General features: G+C 46.7%; 2 protein-coding genes across 3 annotated transcripts in view; both read right to left on the bottom strand.

Moving 5' to 3' along the window:
- B4GALNT2 (beta-1,4-N-acetyl-galactosaminyltransferase 2) overlaps nt 1-1,015 on the bottom strand; it is a 49,470-nt gene extending 48,455 nt beyond the window's left edge. The window contains exon 1 of the mRNA XM_044999273.1: nt 803-1,015. Coding sequence (XP_044855208.1) covers nt 803-899 — 97 coding nt within the window. The 5' untranslated portion in view covers nt 900-1,015. The remainder of the gene's footprint in view (nt 1-802) is intronic.
- A 3,096-nt stretch (nt 1,016-4,111) lies between these two features.
- LOC123356237 (beta-1,4 N-acetylgalactosaminyltransferase 2-like) overlaps nt 4,112-22,498 on the bottom strand; it is a 41,538-nt gene continuing 23,151 nt past the window's right edge. The window contains exons 5-15 of one of the 2 annotated variants that reach the window (XR_006575302.1): nt 21,806-21,982; nt 17,230-17,367; nt 15,828-15,934; nt 14,925-14,962; nt 13,231-13,411; nt 12,484-12,570; nt 11,637-11,824; nt 9,922-10,062; nt 8,419-8,638; nt 5,964-6,090; nt 4,804-4,933 (exon numbers count right to left, since the gene is read on the bottom strand). Coding sequence is in view for 1 of the 2 variants with exons in the window: in XM_044999272.1 (XP_044855207.1) it covers nt 4,722-4,933; nt 8,419-8,638; nt 9,922-10,062; nt 11,637-11,824; nt 12,484-12,570; nt 13,231-13,411; nt 14,925-14,962; nt 15,828-15,934; nt 17,230-17,367; nt 21,806-21,982 (1,489 nt within the window). In the remaining variant the exon portion in view is untranslated. Of the gene's footprint in view, nt 4,934-5,963; nt 6,091-8,418; nt 8,639-9,921; nt 10,063-11,636; nt 11,825-12,483; nt 12,571-13,230; nt 13,412-14,924; nt 14,963-15,827; nt 15,935-17,229; nt 17,368-21,805; nt 21,983-22,498 lie in introns of both variants that reach the window. The other variant, XM_044999272.1, reaches the window with a different exon arrangement.

Genomic DNA, 22,498 nt, shown 5'->3' on the forward strand with positions numbered 1-22,498 from the left:
AGAAAAAATGTTCTTTTTTAAAAAAAAATTATCAGCTCTCTTTTCACTTTAATGTGTTCATTAGTTGTAAAACCTCAGCAGTGCTAAATTGTTCAGTTATAACCAATTTTTAAAAAATGCTCAATATTCCATTACTTTTTTTTTTCTTTTTAACTTTGATATTTACTTCTGTCAGCCGTACAACTTCTCTCAGCTCACGCTTTGGTTGTGTGATGACTGGTCACTTTTGCATAGACTGGCATTCAGTTGCCATTCGGACCACATTGCTTTTAGCGGCACCTTTGCACCCCAGATGGTGTCCCTTTAAAGCGGGGAAGTATTTTTAGGTGGTGTGAAATCTGGATGGTTCGCTTTTACCAGTGCTCGGTGTGGGTTAATGATAAATCAGTCCGGGCTGGATTGTAAAAGTAACAACCAAACAGGAATGGCTTGTGTGACTAAAGTGACTTCTTACATGATCATCTGAAGCTTAGGACAGTTCAATACACAGCTGTACAGATAGGGAGGTAGAACTAATCCATATTGCAGTTATCCTGGTTTTGAAATCCCCAGTCAGCTGCCATGTTGTTCTGTACTCCCTCATGCCTGATACTGGGGGACATGGGGAACAGCTAGGCCACCTGATAGATTTCTTCAAACAAGTGTGTGGAACAAAGTGCTGCTCCCCCCCCCACCCCCTAGTCACCGATCCAATGCAATTTCAGACTATCCATCGAAAAGTTGTACTTAACTCTAATATTTTTCCTCCCTTCGGTTGATTGTTTATTTTCTCTCCCTTCCCCTACTGCTCCATGTTCTTTACCTTGTACTTTTGTGAGGCAGATTAGTTGGCTCAGATCTGGAGCTGTGATTGTGGATGGACATCCAGACCGAGGGGCATTGCTGGCGCATGATGGCATACATCACGTTGGTAGATGTGCAGGTGAACGAGCCCCTGATGGCATGGCTGATGTGATTAGATCCTATGATGGTGTCTCTTGAATAGATATGTGGACAGAGCTGGCATCGGGCTTTGTTGCAAGGATAGGTTCCTGGGTTACTGTTTATGTTGTATGGTGTGCGGTTGCTGGTGAGTATTTGCTTCAGGCTGGGAGGCTGTCTATAAGCGAGGACTGGCCTGTCTCCCAAGATCTGTGAGAGTGAGGGATCATTATGGCCCCTCTGCCATGTACATTGGCCAAACTGGACAGTCTCTACGCAAAAGAATAAATGGACACAAATCTGACATCAGGAATTATAACATTCAAAAACCAGTGGGAGAACACTTCAACCTCTCTAACCACTCAGTGACAGACTTGAAGGTGGCAATTTTGCAGCAAAAAAACTTCAAAAACAGACTCCAAAGAGAGACTGCTGAACTTGAATTAATATGCAAATTAGACACAATTAACTCAGGCCTAAACAGAGACTGGGAATGGTTGGGTCAGTACACTAACTGAATCTATTTCCCTATGTTAAGTTCTCCTCACACCTTCTATGGGTCATCTTAATTATCACTTCAAAAGTTTTTTTTCTCCTGCTGATGATAGCTCATCTCAATTGATTAGACTCTTCCTATTGGTATGCATACTTCCACCTTTTCATGTTCTCTGTATGTATAAATATCTCCTGTCTGTGTGTTCCATTCTATGCATCCGAAGAAGTGAGCTGTAGCTCCTGAAAGCTCATGCAGAAATAAATTTGTTAGTCTCTAAGGTGCCACTAGTACTCCTGTTCTTTTAGCAGTAAGGGCTTTCAAGCAGGGCCCTTTTCTTTTTGTGGTAGCTTTTAAAGCACCCACCCTAAATACTTTTAAGAAGAACACTGCAGCATTGAGAATATACAATCTCTTACCTAATTATAAAAGAATAGTAAGTGTACTAGAAAATCCCTTTAATCATCATTATGTAGAAAGCTCTCAGTGTCACTACTGGGGGACATAGGGCACAAGAATGTCAGCTCTTGCATGAATGGATAGAAGGACTTTTCAGAACCACAAGGAAAGTTCAGCTTTTAAGTCAATGTTTAACTCAAATAAGATATTTTAATTATCCACATCACAGTAGGTGCTGTCCAATCATAACAGAGATAGCCCCTGCCCAAACGAGCTCACAGGCTACAAGACACCCAGAGAGGAGCAAAAATCAAAGCTAGGTCATTTGCCTAACCAATGTCAGAACATTTCATACCAAGGCCAAGTTCTCACCTCGTCAGAAGTACAGGGTCATGATTCATAAGAACCGTGGCATTTACTTCTTGGTGGAGATTAGCATCCAGGTCCCACCACTGTGGTAATGGTGGGGGTTTTTGATGTTGTGGTTAGCTGCCCACTAGGAACTGAACTCCACCATTTCACATAGGCCACGAGCTAGCAGATGAAAAGAACTCAGGTCATGTGAACGTGGACTGCATTCAGGCAGGACAATTAGGAGAGTTTGCATTTTCCTTCTGTTAAATGAAAGCCAGGTTTGCAACATCCCCACTCTGGTCCTTAAGTAAGGAGTAACCATAAGAAATTCTCAACAAATATTGCATAGACAACATACTAACTCCATTTAGCATAAACCAAGTGTCAAGGAGATCCTGGACGATGCTTTGGAACCGTTCCCCACAAAGCCACTCAGGACTTTGGGGAGCCTTCTTTTTCTTGGAGCAGACTGTTTTTAGGGCAAGAAGCTCACACGGCTTCACCTTTTTGGGTTTGACCTTGGAGCATTTAGCATATGCTCCTTTGTGCGCTTTTTACAGCAAGTCCGTCCAGGCGGGGTCCTGGGGAAGCCAGAGGGTCCTGCACGCACCCCCACTTTGCAGTTAGATGTGACTTTTAGCCAGCCAGTAAAACAGAGGTTTATTAGATGACAGGAACATGGTTTAAAACAGAGTTTGTAGGTAGAGAGAACGGGACCCCTCAGATGGGTCCATTTTGGGGCCCAGCGAGCCAGATAACCCTGTCTGCCCTCACTGAAACCCCCTCCAGCCCCTCCTTTCTGGCCTTTGTCTTTTTCCCGGGCCAGGAGGTTACCTGATCTTTTTGTTTTTCCACATCTTTAGCATCCCCTTGCAGGGGAGAAGGGCCCGGGCCATTCGTTGCCAGGAGACAGAGTATCGAACAGAAACTGAGGCACCCACACAGTATTCAGAGGCAACATTAAGAACAGTCCTACTTCGTCACACCACGCACTTCAGTCTAAACATGAAAGTGATTTTGCTTCTGGCACTCGACTTGTGATCACTCATTCCAGTTACAGTAATTCCTCACTTAAAGTTGTCCTGGTTAACGTTGTTACGTTGCCGATCAATTAGGAAACATGCTCGTTTAAAGTTGTGCAGTGCTCCCTTATTACATTGTTTGGCAGCCGCCTGCTTTGTCCACTGCTTGCAGGAAGAGCAGCCCATTGGCGCTAGCTGGTGGGGGCTTGGAACCAGGGCGGACCGACAGCCCCCCTATCACCTCCCTGCTTCCCTAAGTTCCCTGTGCAGCAGCTGCCCAGCAGGCTACCAATTGCCGGCAGCTCAGCTGTCCCTCCCCCTACTTCCATGTGCTGCTCCTGCCCTCCGCCTTAGAGCTGCTCCTGGGAGCCTCCTGCTTGCTGTGCAGGGCAGGGGAGAAGTGGGGGGGCTAATTTCAGGGTGTCCCTCTCCCCCTACTCCTGTCCCCCGCTTACCCCATCTCCATAGAGAGCAGGGTGAGGACAGGACAGGGCTCAGGAGGAAGAGAACTTGCTGGCCATACATGCTGTCTCAACTTCCTGATTTTGTTAAAGGCAATGTACTCAGAGTGGGGTCAGCATACATAAAGGGGCAATGTGCATCTCTCTCCCTCTCCCACACAAAAGGTGTGTGTCTCTGTCTGCCATGCTGTCTCCCCTCCCTCCATTCATGCTGCCTTGTAGGGTGGGAGGCTACATTAACAATGTGTTAACCCTTGAGGGCTCAGCCGAATGCTAGTTCATCATTTAGCGGTAAGGCATTCTCTGGGAAATATCCCACCCTCTGACTTCACCACCTCAACCAAGCTTCACAATCATCATTGCTGTGTACCAATATTAAATTGTTTGTTTAAAACTTATAGAGAGAGAGAGTGTGTGTGTGTGTGTGTGTGTGTGTGTGTATTAATTTTTTGTCTGGTGAAAAAAATTTCCCTGGAACCTAACCCCTCCTATTTACATTAATTCTTATGGCGAAATTGGATTTGCTTAACACCGTTTGGCTTAAAGTCACATTTTTCAGAAACATAATTACAACGTTAAGCGAGGAATTACTGTACGCCTCCAAGAAGGAAGTCAGACAGTCTGTGCATCCCTGATAATCCATTCAAATGCAGGGAGGATCTGGAGTGCTACCAGATCAAACCAGTAGGAATTCCACCCTGCCCCGCTTCACTCTGCACTGGCTGGAAAGGACACAGTGCAGAGCAATGATGAATCTGGCTCAGTATTAGCCAAAACTGCCTCACCCTATGATCAGAGAAACTTTGCAATGAAGAAAACACCATCGCAAGGCCTGTAGCAGGACCAGAATGCAGATAATACATATGACTGCATTGTCCATTTCAAGTTTGGGCCAAGAGATTCCAGAATCCCAAATTCAGCCCATTAAAAAGTTTTTATAGAAAGGTAGGTGCAAAAAGGAAGGCATCCAGTGTGGCACAAATAAGGCAATTAGGCTGAAGCCCAGAGCATACACCTGCCATGGGTATCAGGGAGGTTACCGTAGAAATTGCACAGAGCAGGGTAAAAGGGTTATCTTGTTGAGTAGCATTTCAGTCGGTTTTTGAAGTAGTGCAAAGCTAGCTTAAATTTGATCTGTGCATCAGTGTTGTCCCGGAATATTTTATATTGGTCTTCTACCTTAGCCAGGTTGGGATCAGATGCAGGATTATGGTCTTGGTGACCGACAGAAACATCACTGCAGGAACCGACAAGCAAGATGCCCAGACCATCCACGAAAAATTCTGGGGAGGAGAAAAAAAATTGAAAAGCCAAGTTAAGTGACCCTGCATTTCCCTGAGAACAGCTGTGAAATTATTTTACAAGGCTCTGTATGGTCCATTCAGGCTTGAATCACTTCGCCATGTAAAGGAATTGAGCCACGGGTCCTCAGAGTCTAAAACCAAGCTGCTATGGCTTGACCTAGAGAACCAGGTCCATTCACTTGTGGACACTAGCAGAATCAAATCTCTGTGGGTATGTGTACACTGCAGTCAGGGTGTGACAGCAGCATGGAAAGCCAAACCTGTGCTAGGGTGGCTAGAAATAGCTGCATTAGACGTAGCAACCCAGGCTGTACTAGCATCCCTGGGTACGTCCTCACGACGGTAGCTCGTGCTGAAGCCTGTGCTACCACCTATGCCTGTATGCAGCTATTTTGAGCCCTGCTAGTGTGGGTATATGTAAAATCACCTCAAAGTGCAGTGCAGATGCCCGCTATGGAGTCTAGCCACAGCGTTAACATGGATGACACTAATCTTTTGTGGCGGCCCTGTTTTAACTGCAAACGTTTCATTGTATTCTAAGAGATGAATCGTGGCATGGTAGGGGAGGGACACCGACTCCAGGTGCATTCCTTTGGAGGGTCGCTGCTGCCCTTGCTAGGACCCCCTTGGTTTGCCCCTGGTAAGAGTGGTTCTTTGAATCTGACCTTTGCCTGAGTCTGGAAGTGTGCCTGTCTCTGAGCGGTGTTCAGGGAGGCAGCCTGAAGCAGGGGAGTTGCCCCTCTGCTGTCCCAGGCCTTTCTGCCTCCTCCTCTGTTCTCCTTCCTTTATAGGAGACCTTGTTTCCTCCATTGGACACAGCTGTGATTACCTGTCCCCATGACTGGCAGCTCTGGCAGCTGTGTGTGTGGGGGGGGCTCGGCACTTGCCTGCCGACAGGAGAACTCCCCTCCCCGTCCTGCCTAAGCTCAGTATGGGGTTTATAGATCCCGGATTCCTCCCTGTAATGGGAAGTGTTGAGTTTGACCCCAAATCCCATAATGCTACTCACTTCCAGCTAGCATCCCACAAGGTGCAGCAAGAAAAGTCCGAGAATGCATAGAGTCCAGAAGCAAAGCAAAGCACTGCACCCTACAACAGCTGTCCGGAATGATGTGCCCTTACTCCATACGACATCCCTGCCATATAAACATGCAGATCCACGCTGAAGCAGAAAACAGTTTACGGTGTATATGCAATTACTGGAGACTGTCTAATACGCACAGATTCATGTGCAACAAGCCAGTGTGAATTAATACACCCAAGTGCACAAACCCTAAAGCAAAGATGCAAAACCACAAGCTCTAAGCATTTGCAGTTATGGAAGAGCCCAGGGCATTTTTCTTAAGCAGAGGGTTTATTAGTGTGTTTGGACAAGTTCCAGCTCTGGTAATAATATTGTGTCCACCTAGTTGTCCCTGCAGATTCGACTGGACACTACAGAAGCCACATTAGGTTTCTAACCACCATTTTTCCACTTGCTTTTCAGTAAGGTTAGTTAGTTGAAAGAGAAATAGCTGGTGCTGTCTACACTACACTCCTAACAAAACCAGTAGGGATTTGTTTCTACATTTCCTGGTCTAAATAAAAAACTAGAGCACTTCTCCTCTGGACAATCTGCATTTAACTCTGAATAAAGTAGCTGCTGCACCTTGCATCCAGGGAAAGTACTCAGAAATATATAGGTGCAATTGACAAACTGGCATTATCTATAGCAGGGGTGGGCAAACTACGGCCCCTCAGGGCTTTGGATCCGGCTCGCGGGATTGCCACCCCTGTGGTGCTGCGAGCCCCGCGCCGCTCCAGGACGCGGCCGGCACCATGTCCCTGCAGCCCCTAGGGGAGGGGGCGCAGAGGGCTCCGCACGCTGCTCTTGCCTGTGGATACCTCCCCAGAAGCTTCCATTGGCCAGGAATGAGGAACCGTGGCCAATGGGAGCTTCGGGGGAGGTACCCACATGCGCAAGGAACCCTCTGCGCCCCCTCCTCCAGGGGCCACAGGGACGTGGTGCCGGCCACTTCCCGGAGCGACGCAGGGACGGGGTCTGGGCCAGGGCAGGCAGGCAGGCAGGGAACCCGCCCTGGCCCCAGTGCGCATCGCTGCCACCCCGGAGCCGCTCCAGGTAAGTCCGAACCCCTCCTGCACCCCGCCCCACAACTCCCTGTCCTGAGCCTCCTGCCTGTACCCCACACCCCTCCTGCACCCCAACTGTCTGCCCTGAGCCCCTTCCTGCACTCCGCACACCTCCTGCACCCCAACCCCCCCTTCCCTGAGTTCCCTCTTATACCCCACACCCCTCCTGCGCCCCAACCCCTTGCCCCGAGCCCCTTCCTGCACACCACACGCCCTCCCACACCCTGCACTCCTTCCTGCCCTGCCCCTACATTCATGGCCTTGCAAGCCATTTCCCCACCCCGATGTGGCCCTCGGGCCAAAAAGTTTGCCCACTCCTGCTCTGTAGACACTACAGCCAGCTGTTCTATATGCAGTCAAGCCAGGACCCCACTGAAGAGGCTTCCTTGGCATTCCATGTAGCAGAGTCTACATACAGTGCAGGAATCGGGATATTCTAGTGGCCAGAGCAGCAAGCTGGGAGTCAGGAGACCTGAGGTAAAATACTGGCCCCACTGAAGTCAGGGGTTTTGTTCAGCCAGGATCTTACTCCTGGGTTCAGTTCCTGGCTCTGCTGCTCACCTGCTTGGTGACCATGGAGAAGTTACTTCAACTCCCCTTCTGCCTCTCATCTACTTTAGACTGCAAGTTCTTCAAAGCAGGGACTTCTCTTACTACATACTTATATAGGTCTCCAGTCTTTGTTGGCACACTATAGTAATACAAATATAATCATGCATTGCACAATGTTCATTGTTAAAAACATGGGTTATTAATCATTTAGCCTATTTTAAGTTTAATGATTAAATGTTTTAAGAAAATCAGGAGCAGCTGCTAATGCTTTATTTCAAACATCCATTTGGGCAATTCCAGGCCCCAGGGCAGAACAGTCAATGGGACCCCGCGCACACATGAGCTGCACCTGCACGGTCTGCTTGACATTTGAGAGGTGCTGCACCTGCGCTGGCTGGTGCCCAGAGAGCTGCTGGCTGCGCTGCTGGACGTGCTCTTCCAGCAAGCCAGGCCTTCGAAATGCCCGCCCGATAGGGTTGCCAACTGTCTAACTACTCAAACCCAAAGACCCTTGCCCAGCCCCTGGCCCTTCCCTGAGGCCACACCCCTGTCCTGCCCCTTCTCCAACGCCCCACCCTCTGCTCACTCCATCCCCTCTCCCTCTGTCACTCGCTCTCCCCCACCCTCACTCACTTTCACCAGGCTGGGGCAGGGGGTTGGGGTGTGGGGCGCAGGCTCTAATCTACCAGGCCCCTGGACAATTGCCCCTTTTGTCCCCCCCGTTGGTGGCCCTGCTGAGAGCTTGCTTGCCCACACTCTGAGAAAGAGAGCTTGTGGCTTACCTGAGTGAGCTACTCTTTGCAGAAGAGGGTCGTAGCCGACGTGTCTGCTTTTGTCTGTATGGGCCAGGTAGAAGTTGACCACGCCACTGGTGACCACGCAATTGGGAAACCCTTCCAACTTGTGGAAGGAGCCGTATCTCAAATGCAGACAGTCGCCGTCGTCACCCTGCTCATACAGCAGCTGAAAACTGTAGGTGTCCCCCTTCACGCTGCCTCCAACCTGGAGAGAAAGACCATCACCCATGTTTTTCAGTTACTGCTTTTCGTCTCCTGGCAGACTCAAAGCCCGGGCTAACATCCGCTGACGTCAACAGGAGCCCTTCCATTGACTGGTCCAACCCCCAGAAGTCTCATTGTTACTGTTCTCAACATGAACAAGCCCCAGTTTACAATAGCTTTTAGTTTCTTGTGAACTGCTGCTTGGAGCTCATTCCCTACAACATCATGTTCTCGTTGTTCCTCGTACCACTGAGTTCTACTCATTTCACACAGGGCACCAGCCAGCTCTCACTGGAAACTTGTTACCTTTCACTAAGGACTTGGGGTGGATTTGAGAACATGATCAGAAGTTATAGGCTATCTGTTCCATAAATCCTCTCAACCGTCCACTCTCTCAGGTCAACTGTCACAGCCTAAGGTATAGAAACATTTTCCAGAAGCTCTAAAAAAACCTCTGAATCAAGAAAACATTCCATGGGATCAAAAACAGCTTCAACTGGCTTCAAAATGTTCTTGCTGCCATAAAGTAAATATTCTTTCTCGAGTTACGATCTACGGTGAATGGGTGGTGAGGGAAGATTGTGATCCAGATTGGAACTGTTTTTCCAAAATTGGCCAAGGAGAGTCCTGCTCTTGGCACAAACTGATGCCACTTTTCAAGAGGAGGATTTCTAGTGTTTGAACAAAAACAGGAATCTCATTGCAGAAGAAGTAAACTTAATGATCAGGAACCAATTGCATCAGGTTCACTGTTTGCCAATACTGTACCCTGTCTGTTCACTTTTCTGCCTGCTATGAAGTGGTATTGAAACAAAATGCAGAAAAGAGGCAGATACCCAGAACTAAGTAGTAAATATCCAGGATCAAATGGTTGTGCCCATCTTAAATTGGTGCATTTTTTTGATAAGGTGAAACCAGTCTAATGCATGAAGAAAGCCAAGTAACATAGATGAGAAACACACACCATCCTCAAAGAATATTTTGCCAGATAGCACTAACCTCTGGTGTGTTTACAGTCAGTCAATCTAAAAATCCATACAAGATTCTCCCCATCATTTGAAAGCAAGTATTTTATTACAATAATGAAGATTTCTGGCATAATCTGATAAGCAGAAGACTAAAACAGGTCTGCAGAGGAATACATTTTGAGAGCTGGAAGCAATATTCCTTTTCCCTACTGACTAACGGCCCGATTTTCAAAGGCTCAGCACCCATTGTGACACTTGAGCTCTTTCAAAAAGCCCGGACCATTTTACAAGGGAACAATTTATTTGCATTTCTTACCATATCCAAGTTTGTTCTCTCCAGCACGTCCAATAGCTTCTCAATTTTGGTGTTTTCGGTGAATAAGTAGTCATCGTCGACCCAGAGATAGTACTTGGTTGTGACCTGAGATATTGCAAGATTCCTTCCTGCAAACCAACCCTGGTAAACAGGAATCCCCAAGACACAGAAGGGTAGGGTCAGAACAGCTTTATATATATGCAAACATACACACAAAAAGCTGCTTAGCTCTGTGCAAATCCCTTTTATCCAGAAACTATTCTGAAAAGGAGGGTCATCTGAATTAGTGAATGAGAACAAAACAGGACATCTTTGCAACAAGGAGTGACCTTATAGTAACACGATCACTTGCCCATGTAATAGAAGAACCAGTATATAAGGATACTTAAGCATTGGAAGTATTTACCTAAGGAGGTTGTGGAATCCCCATCTTTGAAGGTTTTTAAGAACAGCTTAGACAAACCCCTGGAAGGTAGGGTCTAGGTACATTTAACCTTGCCTCAGTGCCTGGGGTGGACTAGATGACCTCTTGAGGTCCCTTCCAGCCCTACATTTTTACAATTATAGGATTTTAATTCACTAGATTAGGTGATTTTTCTACAGGAGACTTCAGTCTCCATCCTATAACATCTCTGTATTTGTATAATTCCCAGGGCTCTTCATGTTCCTTATGGAGCCCCAAGATTCCCTCATTGTTTCTCCTCCTCCTACCCCCACGTCACAGCAAGCCCACTACTGGCCAAGGACTGGATGGGACTGCCTCTAAAGCTCGTTAATGAGCATGAAGGAAATCACTTTTGAGCAACACAGAAGCATGCCACCCACCATTCCCATTTATGTCCGTGAATGATCAAGATGTGGCCAAAATTTTTCTATAGTCAACAAAGTGTTGACTAAGGCTATGAAGATTAATGGGTCAGTAAACCAATAGGAACTGGATTAAGACCACCAACTCATCTCATACACCACTAGGGTAGCTTAAGCTAAATTACTATGGTACCAGTGGAAAAGCCCATACACTGACATGGAGAATTCAGTCCCCTTTGTCCTAGCTATCCTAGGTAAGCAGCCATGGTGTGAGGCCACAGAACAATAATTGGATACAAATTTGAACTGGTGGCCTACAGGTGAAAGATTCTGTACAACACAAACAATCCCATGAACCATTCCACTCCATTTCTTTGGGGGGATGGAACTGGGCACATAAGTCTTAAGAGTCCTTAGCAGACATTGTGGTCTAGTGGATGGGGCACGGGACTGAGACTGGGCCTCAGGAAACATGGGTTCTATTCCTGGCTCTGCTGGGTCACCTTTCCTTCTCTGTGCTTCCATTTCCCCTCCCACCTTTTGTCTGGCTCATCTACTTCGACGGTGAGCTGTTTGGGGCAAGGACTGTCTCTTATTATGTGTCCGTAGAGCTCCCAGCACAACAGGGCCCTGGTCTCAGCTGGGGGCTGCATGTACTACCATAATCCAAATGCTAACAAGAGATGGTATTTTCAAGAGAGCCCAAGTGTTTTAGGAACATAGATGCCATTGGCTTTCATTAGGATTAGTGCTCCGAAAACACTTAGGAGCTTTTAAAAAATCCCATCCAATAAGGTGCGTTATTTAGGATGTGGACTCTCACTAATGAGCAAGCCTGCATATCACAGAAAGATGGAGGGCCTGGGCTGAGACCTGGCTACATAAATAGTCCTGTGCAAGTGTCAGACCTTTCCAAAAGGCATGATGTAATGCTCAACGTTCTCTTTGATGATCTTCTCCGGGACTTCGCTGTCATCGGCGACGATGATTTTTATGTCAGGGTAGTACTGTCGGATGCTCTTGATGAGGAGCCGAAGTTTGTGATAGCGCAAGAAAGTCTTCGTCGTGATAGTCACCAGGGAGCTGATCTTCCTATCTGTAACCGTAAACGGGGAAGTGACAAAAGCTGGTAACATTTTATTGCAGTTCTTTGCTTTTACTCAACATTCCTGAAAGAAGGTGGGCATGTGGTTAGTAGAGCGAACTATATCACAACTGCTGGGTTCTCTTCCTAGCACTTCCACAGACCATAGGGAAGAGCAACAGTGCCAGGTCAGCAACCATTGGACTCTGAACAAATCATCCTAAGTTTCCCTATCTGTAAAAGGGAGGGAGGGATCTGAAGCATCCCACAGATTAGCTAATGTTTGTGAAGTGCATTGAGATCCTCAAATGGAAGGCAGTACACTAAGCATTGTCGAAGCCAATCCAAGGTTTTTCTGGAATTAGAATGTTTAAAAAGGTCCGTTCATTCAGGGCTTTTCAGTGGACAAATCTTTGGAAGAACCTAAGTATGATGCTGATGTGTTTAGCCCTTGTCAATTACATACATTTTTGAATGGAGAGGCATCAGGAGACCAGAAAGAGACTTTAGAAGCCCAGCATCCGGCCTAAAAGAGTAACTAACTTCTACCACAGTAAAGTCTGGAGTAAGGATTTACCATCAGCCATTGTCAGCTTGCTGGAACCACTCCCTGACACCCCCCTTAAAAGGGCAAAAGGGTTTCCTACAGGGAGGCACTCTGGAACACTTACCTGCTCCAGGATCAATCAGCTTTGGAAGGCTGGGCTGTCGGATGATCACAGGAAACTGAGCGACATGATCTCTGCTCTCAAAACTCACTTGGAAAACAAGAAAAGCAGACTAGGAAAGTTGCATCACTCATAAGTCTTCTAGTGTTCTGGAGATCTTTGATGATGCAGTGGAAACCTCCAAGTAAGAACCTTGATTGGAAATCCATTTGTTCCCTGGCAATGCTTTAGGCTGGAATAGATAAAAGTGCCCCCCCCTCCCCCGATTTGATAGTGTTAAATGACCTTCCAGCCTTGGTGATGGAAAATGGACATGTGGGAAGCCTAGAAAGAGTTCTCTGAAAGACCTCTTCTTCCACTGACTCAAAGAACTGGATAATTTTTTTTTGCCAAGTACCAGGAATTCTCCTGGCTTGGCAGTCTTGCTTCACCTCACGTGTAATTTGAAGCCAAAGACTGAAGCCCTGATTCATTAGGAAGCAGGGCACTGAAGGAGCCTTCAGCTTCCTGAGGATGGTGACTGACCTCACCAATCTCTGCCAAAACTTTGAAAGAGACAGCTATGGAAGATGGGAGCATCCTGCATCTATTTCTCTGCTCATGCGGTGTTAAATAATGGGTCTTTCAGAAAGATTCCTGCTGGGAGGTAAAGTTACTTTAGCAGATGCTTGAAAGTGGCCTAGTAACACCAGAGAAACTGATGGCAAACTGCCAAGGATGGGATGAAGAAATTGCCCAGTTGATACTCACTCATATCTATTGCAGAGAGCTGGTAGACCACACTGGTGTATGTGACATGCTTAAGGATGAAATTCAGCACCTCCACATCTGAGGTCAAGATGATCAGCTCTTTCTTGCCCCGTCCTCTCACATCATCATCAGAGACATCAGCAAGCGTATTGAGGGTTCCCAGAGATGCTCGCAGGATCACCTGTGTTAAGTGCCGGGGGGCACGGAGGTGGAAATCTTAGGCGTCATGGTAAAAATCACAAGTCTTCCCCTCTCCTCTCTCCCTGATCTGGGTGGATCACATGGCCGCCTCTTTAAGAACAGTCTTATTTAAAGGGAAAGAAGAGAGATCTTACCCCACCACTATCCTCACCCCTGTGGAGGTCAATAAAACAGCCACCTCCCCGCCTCCAATGTATGAGGCGGTTCTCTGTGGCTTCAGAAAAAGTTTTAAAATAAAATGTTGAACATGCTTTTAAAATTTAAAAACTGGGTGGGGAGAAAAAAAAATGTCTTGATTGTGTGAGGGACTAGCCCATAAAGTGGAATATTAGATCTGTGAGATTATAAAGAGTTCTTTCCTTAGCTAGGCAGGGCAATTTGGTCCACTGAATAGGACACAGGAGACCTAAATTCAGTTCCTGGCTCTGGTAATCTCAGAGTCTCTCTCTCTCTGCTCCTCTATTTTCCTTCCTTGGTGTCTATGAAAGCTTGTTGAGGCAGGGACTGTTGTACGAAGGGCTGGTCTCCACTTCAGTTTTTACCACCATAGCTATATCAGTTAAGGGTGTGATTGTTGTTGTTGTTGTTGTTGTTGCTGACATAGTTATGGTTTCAAGGTACCTTATATTGGTGGAGCTGGAATACCCTATACTGCCAGAAGCACTTTTATAACAGTATAGTTGCATCTGCACTAGGGGGAGTTGCTGCTTTCACCATGCCAGCATAGAGCGCTAAAACTTGAAGTCCACATGACAGACTTCTTCCGGTGTTCCTGTGTCAGCTAGGGGCGTGAAAAGCTGTGATCCCTGACCGACAGAGCTATGCCAGCAAAAGCCTCTAGCATAGAAGCAGTTATACCATGGCATGCCCGACTTTGCCATACAGCTTGTTTTGCTCAGGCGTACGAGATCAATTATACCAGTAACATCAGAGACATGGCCTGAGCGTAGACCAGCCCTTTGTATTTGTATAGTGCCTGGCACAGTGGGGCCCTGATCTTCGTAAGATCTCTAAGGATTTGTCTATGTCTACACTGCAGCTGAGAAGAAGCCTCCTAGCCCAGGTTGACGGACTCATGTTAGCTTCCCTCGAGCTAGCGCACTAAAGGAGGCAGTGTGGCATGTTGTGGCACAGGTGGCAGCTCAGGTAGGCTTCCTGAGTCCAAGCCTGCCTGACCCCCACCCACTCAGGTCGGCGCTCAGCTGGCTAGCCTGAGCCACCATCTATCCTGCAATGTCCACACTGCTACTTTTAGCACCCTAACTTCAGTAAAGCTAGTGTGAGTCTCTATATGGGATGGGAGTGTAGACATACCCTAATGCTACTATACTCCTACAAGGCTGGGAAATCAAGCCCACCTTGGTAATAGAAGGAAAACCTCATGAGAAATGTAAAACTAATGCCCCTTTCATCCAGAGAGATCTCAAAGCATGTTACATACTTGCCAAGGTAACCCTGGACTACAAACTTCCCTGCAACATCGTGAAAGATACCTGGTACTTTTCTTCAGTCACTCCATGCAAACCAAGCCCTTGAAGAACAAAGGGAAACATACGTAAGGAACAGTAAGTAACAAGTCTAAAGCCAATGTTTTGACTCAAGCGATTATTGTTCCCTAACAAGACTCCTGTTAGCCCACCTGAAATGGGATCACAGAGCTGGATACAAATAGAACATCAGCTCTTCTCTATGCATTTTTCCACTTCAATTTTATCCTGGAAGAAATCTACAATGTCAGCAGTATTTTTGCATTGGGGCAACTCTAAAGATTTAGGGCTAGATCTTCAGCAAACGTAAGCCAGGGAAGTCAATGGAGCTACACTGATTTACACCAGCTAGAGAGCCAACCTTTAGGTTTCCACCACCCCCTGCACCTTATACAAGCCAAAGATCAATAATTTTGCAAGATTCCAACATCTGAAGCAAATGAAATCAGTGGGGAGATGAATTTAAAACCAACTACCAAAGAGCTCTTCAGGAAAGTATTTTGCATTCAGATGGAAGAGCCGATCTGCACTCTGATGACAAATTAGTCAAGAGAGATTTGTTCTGAAATGCAGATGGGATTCTTCACTGTTTCAGCCCTTTTCATAATTGTTTTTAAAAATGCTCTGTATACAAAGTGTCATGTGGTTATTATTCGAAGAACCCATCCCAGACATTTTGTGCATTTTACTGGAAGGAAATCAGATCTCTGGGTGTCAGGGAATGGACTTTGAATTCAGCAATTTTATATGAAGGGTTGGGTCTTCAGAGTAAGCCAGATCCAATACAGGTGCAAAGGAGAACAAAGCCCCTCTATTTCATATAGAGTGTATGTACAAGAGACAAGGTCTTAGATTCCACAGGAAGTTGAGCCCATGAGCAGGCTATGAAAAGGCACAGAACAAGTATACCTGGAATCATAATCGTGTGTAGCGGCATCACCTCTACTCCTTGAATAGGATAGCTTAATGGCATATTTGGTTTGGCTATTACTATGTCTTGAGTCATCGAAGGGTATCTGGAACAAAGGCAAATAGAACAGGGTCAGTGTTGGGAGGATAAGGGATTGTGAAAATTGTGTTACTCACTCAAACTCTGTTTTAGTGTTCCTTCTTTCTTCCCACATCCCCTATTTGTCTCTTCTGTCTTATCTGTTGGATGCTTGCAGCTGGAATTTCAAAAGACACTGTCTCCCACTGGGGCACCAAAAGCAACCAGATTTTCAGGAGCACGTCTGAAAAATCTCTCTTGTACTTCTTCTACCTCAATACAACCCAACCCCAAGGCTTCAGTTCATGAGACTTTTCCACATGAATTTAGTGCCAGGGAAAGATGCAGGCTTGACAGGTCGAGAGACAGGAGGGTCCCTAGACACAGACTGAGTACACCACAGGCAATGACAATGCAAGGTTCCTCCCCGACTAACTTCTAGTGTTTCTCTGTCCTGACATGAGCCAATCACCTTTAGTGAGAGGGGAGTTCTGTCTCCAGGACCCATAGTGGGCCATGGGCAACCACATTTTGCTATGTAAATGGAACAGCCCACCACTTTACACACAGTGGCTGAGATTTTATGTAACCTGCTGGCAAGATATTTGGTTGCAACAACAGTGACTTCAGGCTTTTCCAGGAGATTAAATGGACATTTTAGTGGTTGAAGTTTTATACCCATTTGTGTGGCTTCACAAAGACAATGGGTATATTAGCTACTAATAATCCTCCCTAGAGTCCATGCCCTATTGCTCATCTGTTGTCTTTATTATTCCTTTGACCTTTTTTTAATGGTTTGTAAGTTTAATTTCTTGGCTCTCATCTGTTCTTTACAGCACAGACGCTCCTTTGACAGTGCCACCCTTTGCATAAGTTTGCTAGCTGGCTACCTCCAAGAGGAACCTTACTGTCAAAACTGATAAGCGCTCTGGTATTACAGAATCCCTCTCTCTAGAAGGTGAGTATTGCAGTCCTCGGTAAGGTCAGCCCTTCAAAAGCATACAGTGCTCCAAAGGGGATGGCTGCTGTGCACTCAATGTAAGGCTACCCAAAAGGCCACTTAGAAGCACCAACAGTCCCTGAACTCTGCCGGCCCATTCCCCCACTGTGTTAGTCTGACATAGCCAGAGTCAGTGAATTTCAGGATATTTGTGGATGTCAGTAGACCTAGAACTAGACTCAACAAGATACTAGGGGATGCACTGTCGGGAACAATCTACACTGACAGGGAGATGGGCTGATAGGTGCATCCTCAGCGTGACAGCAGTAGAGGTCAATGGGTGACCAGGAATGAACGATTCCGCAGAGAAGGAGCCAATTTACCTTTTCTGATAGTGCTCAAACTCCTTCTGTCGCCTCTCTTTAACTGAGGCAAGGTCTTTCTTATCGATATAATCTTCCATCTCGTAGACATGCACATGGTCGACTTTGGCACATTCGCACTGATTCTTTGGAGCTAGCCTGAATAGAAAGAAAAAACCAGAAGGCTCAGCTCCTGCAAGGACACTGGGAGAATCTGCTGTTTTGTGACCTTCTTAAAATAATATACATATGGCCAAGCTTGGTGGATTAATCCCGTATCTATATATTAGTGATATGGGCCTAACTCACCAACCATGGACATGAAACCCATGTTTCAAATGCACACTGGCAATGTTCTGATCTCAGCTGGACGCTACCTTCCCAGCACTGAGGGATGTTCAGCTCTGGCAGGGAACATCGTGACTTAGCCAGAGCTAAGATGCGAATAGGATCCCCTCCTGCCTTGGCAGGTGAATGTCGCTTCCTTTAAAGGCTGGGAGGGAGACAGGAGGTCGGGGGCAGCCAGGGAGAAGTCCAGTCAGTCCATTGGAGGGGAGCTGGAGGCCTCCTAGCTAAAGGCTGACTCTGCCTGTAAGGGAGGTAACCAAACCTATAAAGCTGTATATAGATGGACACTGGTGGTGGAACAAACGATAAGTAAATAAAGACCCAGGTGCTGCACAACCCTGAAGCCTCTCCGAGCCTTATTGGGGAGGGCAAGAGGGCCCCAGGAAGGGGGCCGGGTCGTGAACCCTGTTATAGGGCCATAAAACAACAAACAAAACAACCCTCCCCCCGCCCACTCCATCATTCTTAATACCAGAGCCAACTTTTGGGATACAGAACAGTGGCCATGCCCTACCTCTCCTTCCCAGTTTGGAAAGGAGAACCCTATAAAATACTGAACTGGGAGTCAGGAGATCCAGATTCTATTCCTAGCTCTGCCACAGACTCTCTGTGATCTGAGAAAAGTCACCTAATCTCTCTCACTGGATGCCTCCTCCCCATGCAGAAGGGAGCAATGTTGCAAGATTCCACTCCCTGGTGGAGAAGAGAGTTTCTGGTAATGACAGACTGGGGCCATCTTCCCTGATGCTAGGAAGGGTGACCACCACGCTCCTATCCAGCATGCTGAAGGAATAGGGACAGAACACAAGGCGGAGGGAAGCTACAAACCCACTTAAGATCCAGAACAGAGAGAGAGAGAGAAAGGGCCCCCTCTTTCATCCCAGAAGCGGGGTCAGGTCAAATGCAACCCCCACCAGCCCAAACAGCAAAACATGCAACCACATGGGCATGTGCCTCAGGGATTACTGGAAAAACTGGACATAATCCGTAATACGCTTGATGGAGATTGTGAGACACCCAGCTTCATTGTCTCCCTGCAAGAACAGGTGTCGAGGAACAATAAATCCCAGCAAGTCGCCCAGCTGCCTCTCTTCCACTGTCAGAGGTGAACAGAGACAATGGGGGAACTACACGTACTTGGGTTTGCGTGGAGGGGCTGATGTCTGAGCTTCCTCTTTCTGGGAACAGATCTATTATTTGCAGGTCCCTTGGCTGGCAGACTTGATAGCCCTTAGGGAGCTCTCGGAGTCCACTGAGAAGTCGCAAGCCCAGCTTTGTTGGTTAGAGGTGAGCAAGTTGACCCTCAGCAATAAATACCTGATCTACAGCTGACTCCACAGCCTACTTCTTCTTCCCCCATCCCCCCCCCGATATTGTAACCTGTCTCCCATTCCACTCCCTTTGCCACCCAGAACCCTCCTGCTACACCACATCCCCATCCAAGCACTGTGCACTACATGACTCCAGGAGGGAGGACTGAAATCTCAGGTGGGCTCAAACTTCAGTCCCCCCTCCTGGAGTCGTGTAGTAATTTTTGTTGTCAGAAGGGGGTCGCAGCGCAATGAAGTTTGAGAATCCCTGTACTAGACCACACTGCCCCTGACTAATAGATTTCTGGGAGGAAGCTGTAGCTCTGTTTTCAAATTGCTTGTGAAATAAAAGGCCAGCACTTAGGGCTCATTTTCAGGAATAAAGTCAGAGTTTAAAGCCAGACCAGGATCACGAGATCATCTAGCCCACTCATGCCAAATGCAGCACACAACTGATTTTCAGTGGCACTCTGCTGCCGGCCTGAGATTCTTTCCACAGGCTGCTAGCCAGCTGGGGTCCCGGCCGCCAGCCCTGCTCAGACCGCTGCCGGCCTGGATGGATGAGTGGGGCCAGCAGCAGGGACCCCGGCTGGCAGGGGCTGGCAGCCAGAACCCCAGACTGGCAGCAGGCCGCCGGCCCCGCTCAGCCCGCTGCCAGTCTGGGGTTCCCTCCACTGGCCTCTGTAAATGTATTACTGGCACACAAAACCTTAAATTACAGTGAATAAATGAAGACTTGGCACACCACTTCTGAAAGGTTGCCGACCCCTGATCTACCCTGACCTATGTATCACAAGGCACTAAACACCACTCAGCCACCCCCACCCCAACATCCAGAATTAGACCAAAGTATCACAGCCCTCAGGAAGCTAAACAGGGGCGGCTCCAGGCACCAGCACCAGCACACCAAGCGTGGGGAGCAGCCTGCTGGTTGCTGTGAGGGCGGCCGTCAGGCTGCCTTTGGTGGCATGCCTGTGGGAGGTCTGCCAGTCCCACGGCTTCGGCGGCAATTCAGTGGTGGGTACGCTGAAGGCGCGGGACCAGTGGAGCTCCCACAGGCATGCCACAGAAAACCACCTGACTGCCATGCTTGGGGCGGAAAAATACATAGAGCTGCCCCTGACTAAGAGATTTCTGGGAGGAAGCTGTAGCTCTGTTTTCAAATTGCTTGTGAAATAAAAGGCCAGCACTTAAGGCTCATTTTCAGGAATGAAGCGAGAGTTTAAGGCCAGACAAGATCGCGAGATCATCTACCCTGACCTATGCATGCATGCATGCATGACCTATTTACAAGGCACTAAACACCACTCAGCCACCCCCACCTCAACAGCCAGAATTAGACCAAAGTATCACAGCCCTCAGGAAGCTAAACTGATGTGCACCACAGGCAAAGAACAGGAAAGACCAAAGTGAATGGGAAGGATCAATTTGTCCCATTATGTTTTATTATTCATTTGTCTTGGGACCATTAGGTATTGCGTGAAAACAAAGATACAGCTGAGCCACGTGGTAGAGAGAGAGCGCAGCTGCTATTTTGCAAAACAACAACAGGGAGAAGGAAAGAAAGTTAATTTGAATCCCATTTCTACCTAGCTATTTTTGCATCAATCATGAAAGGTCTACTTAAAATTATGGAGAAATCCCACATTTTTTGCAGGTTGGTCACGGCATAAATTGCAAATTTCATGGATGTGTTACACATCTGCAAAATTTGCTATTTATGCCATGAACCACCCACAACAAATGTGGGATTTCTCTGCAGTGTTTCTCAAATTGGGTTTCTCAAACCCTAAAGGGGGTTGCAAGCCTATCAGTGCGGGGGATCACAGTATTGCCACCTCTGCTGCTGCTGGCAATGGCGCTTGCCTCAGAGCTGGGTGCCCGACCTGTAACTGCTGCTCTCCACTCTGTTTTCAGAGCTGGGCGGCTGGAGACCAGATTTCACGGTCTGTGACGTGATTTTCACAGCTGTGAATTTGGTAGACCCCTAATTATCATGAACAATGACCATGAGGAAAGCAGCACTTAGGCACTGCTTCTTCAGTTACTGAGCCAGCAAAACTCTGATGCATCATTATTTTCTACCCTAACAGTTTATAGCATACTTCCTTTTTGTTCAAAAGAGACACTCTTCTGAACCACCATAGCATTTAGGCATCAAAGCTACAAAAGCTCCTAAAGTTACATCTGCACTGCAAAAGAAGACCTGTGGCTGCGAATCCCAGAGCCCAGGTTGACAGATTTGAGCTAATGCTACAGAGCTAAAAATAACAATGCAGACATGCCTGCTCAGGCTGGAGCTTGGGCTCTGAGACCCACCCTCACTGGATTTCAGAGCCCAGTGGAAATGTCTCTACAGCTATTTTTAGCCCCATAGTGCCAGCCTGAATCTGTAGTCCTGGGCTGTGAGACTTGCTCCTGCTGGGTTTGGGTTGTTGGGTTTTTTTTGTTTGTTTGTTTTTTGCTGTGTAGATGTACCCTGAGTGGCTTAAGTCCCATTGAAAGTCAATGGGATTTAAGCACTTTTGAAAGTTTTCCCCCCATTACAGTTCTAATTGCTGTGATTGACTAGATAGATCCAAAGGAATCCTCCTTTGCAATTTTCTCAAGTTTGTTAGTCAACTTTATTTGCAGAATTATTTTTTGCAAATAATTTCGGTCTGTAGCTTGTCCGTAACCAATTTATAAGGTGCATCTAACAAGCCAGACGCTTCCATTAATCTCAAAGATCCTGTAAATTTTTATCCTTGGATCAGATGAAATAGGCAACTAGTGCAAATCATCATAATCCCAAACCTGAAATTAACTTTCTGCAATATGGGCATTAACAGCTGGAGCAAATTTAACAATTCAAACAAACATTAGCAACATTTGGCAGTATTTGCACAAATCTAGCACTAAGAGCAATTGAAGCAGTTAACATCAGCAAGGGAACTTACCAAATTCCATTGTAGATAAACAAGGACTTATATTTTTCTGGTGACAGAAGTTTCATGTCAGACTGAGCCTCTGAAATCTCTCCCTTGATCTGATTCACATCTGTCCACCACCAGTCTAAGACCACTAAAATCACACCGACTATACAGAAGAGCAGGATACAGAAGTAGTATTTCATACTGCATTAAACAGGTGAAAGGAAGATTTCTGTAAGCAATAAGGCAGCATTTAAAAGCTTTTAGCTGTGTGGCTGCATTTCTAAACTTTAACACATTTCAGCTTGGGTTTTTCTCCCTTCCACCCACACCCAGCAGATCTGAATCTCCTCTTCTTCATGTTCAGAAGAGTTTTCTACCAAACAAAATAAAAAAGCCTCATGCCTTGATTATATTTAGGAAAGACTGACTACACATGCTGGGAAGCTGCTTATACCAATTATAGGACAGTTGTTCAGACAGAAACTTATGAACTTGAGACAAAAACGGTTGTATTTTATCGTGGTTTTTCTCTGAACTTTTTGAGGGTACTATTAAACCAGCCAGCCCTGTGTCCTTTACAGCATGACTAGTTAAGATGAATGTACATGTTGACTAGTTGCAATTGTTGGCTAAGAATGGATATTATTAAGACAGATCTTATTAGTTCTCCTAGTGCATCCCTGCTGCTACTTTCATTCCCCCACCCACAAATGCCTC

The sequence above is a fragment of the Mauremys mutica genome, chromosome 25, assembly GCF_020497125.1.
Source record: "Mauremys mutica isolate MM-2020 ecotype Southern chromosome 25, ASM2049712v1, whole genome shotgun sequence".
NCBI lineage: Eukaryota > Metazoa > Chordata > Testudines > Geoemydidae > Mauremys > Mauremys mutica.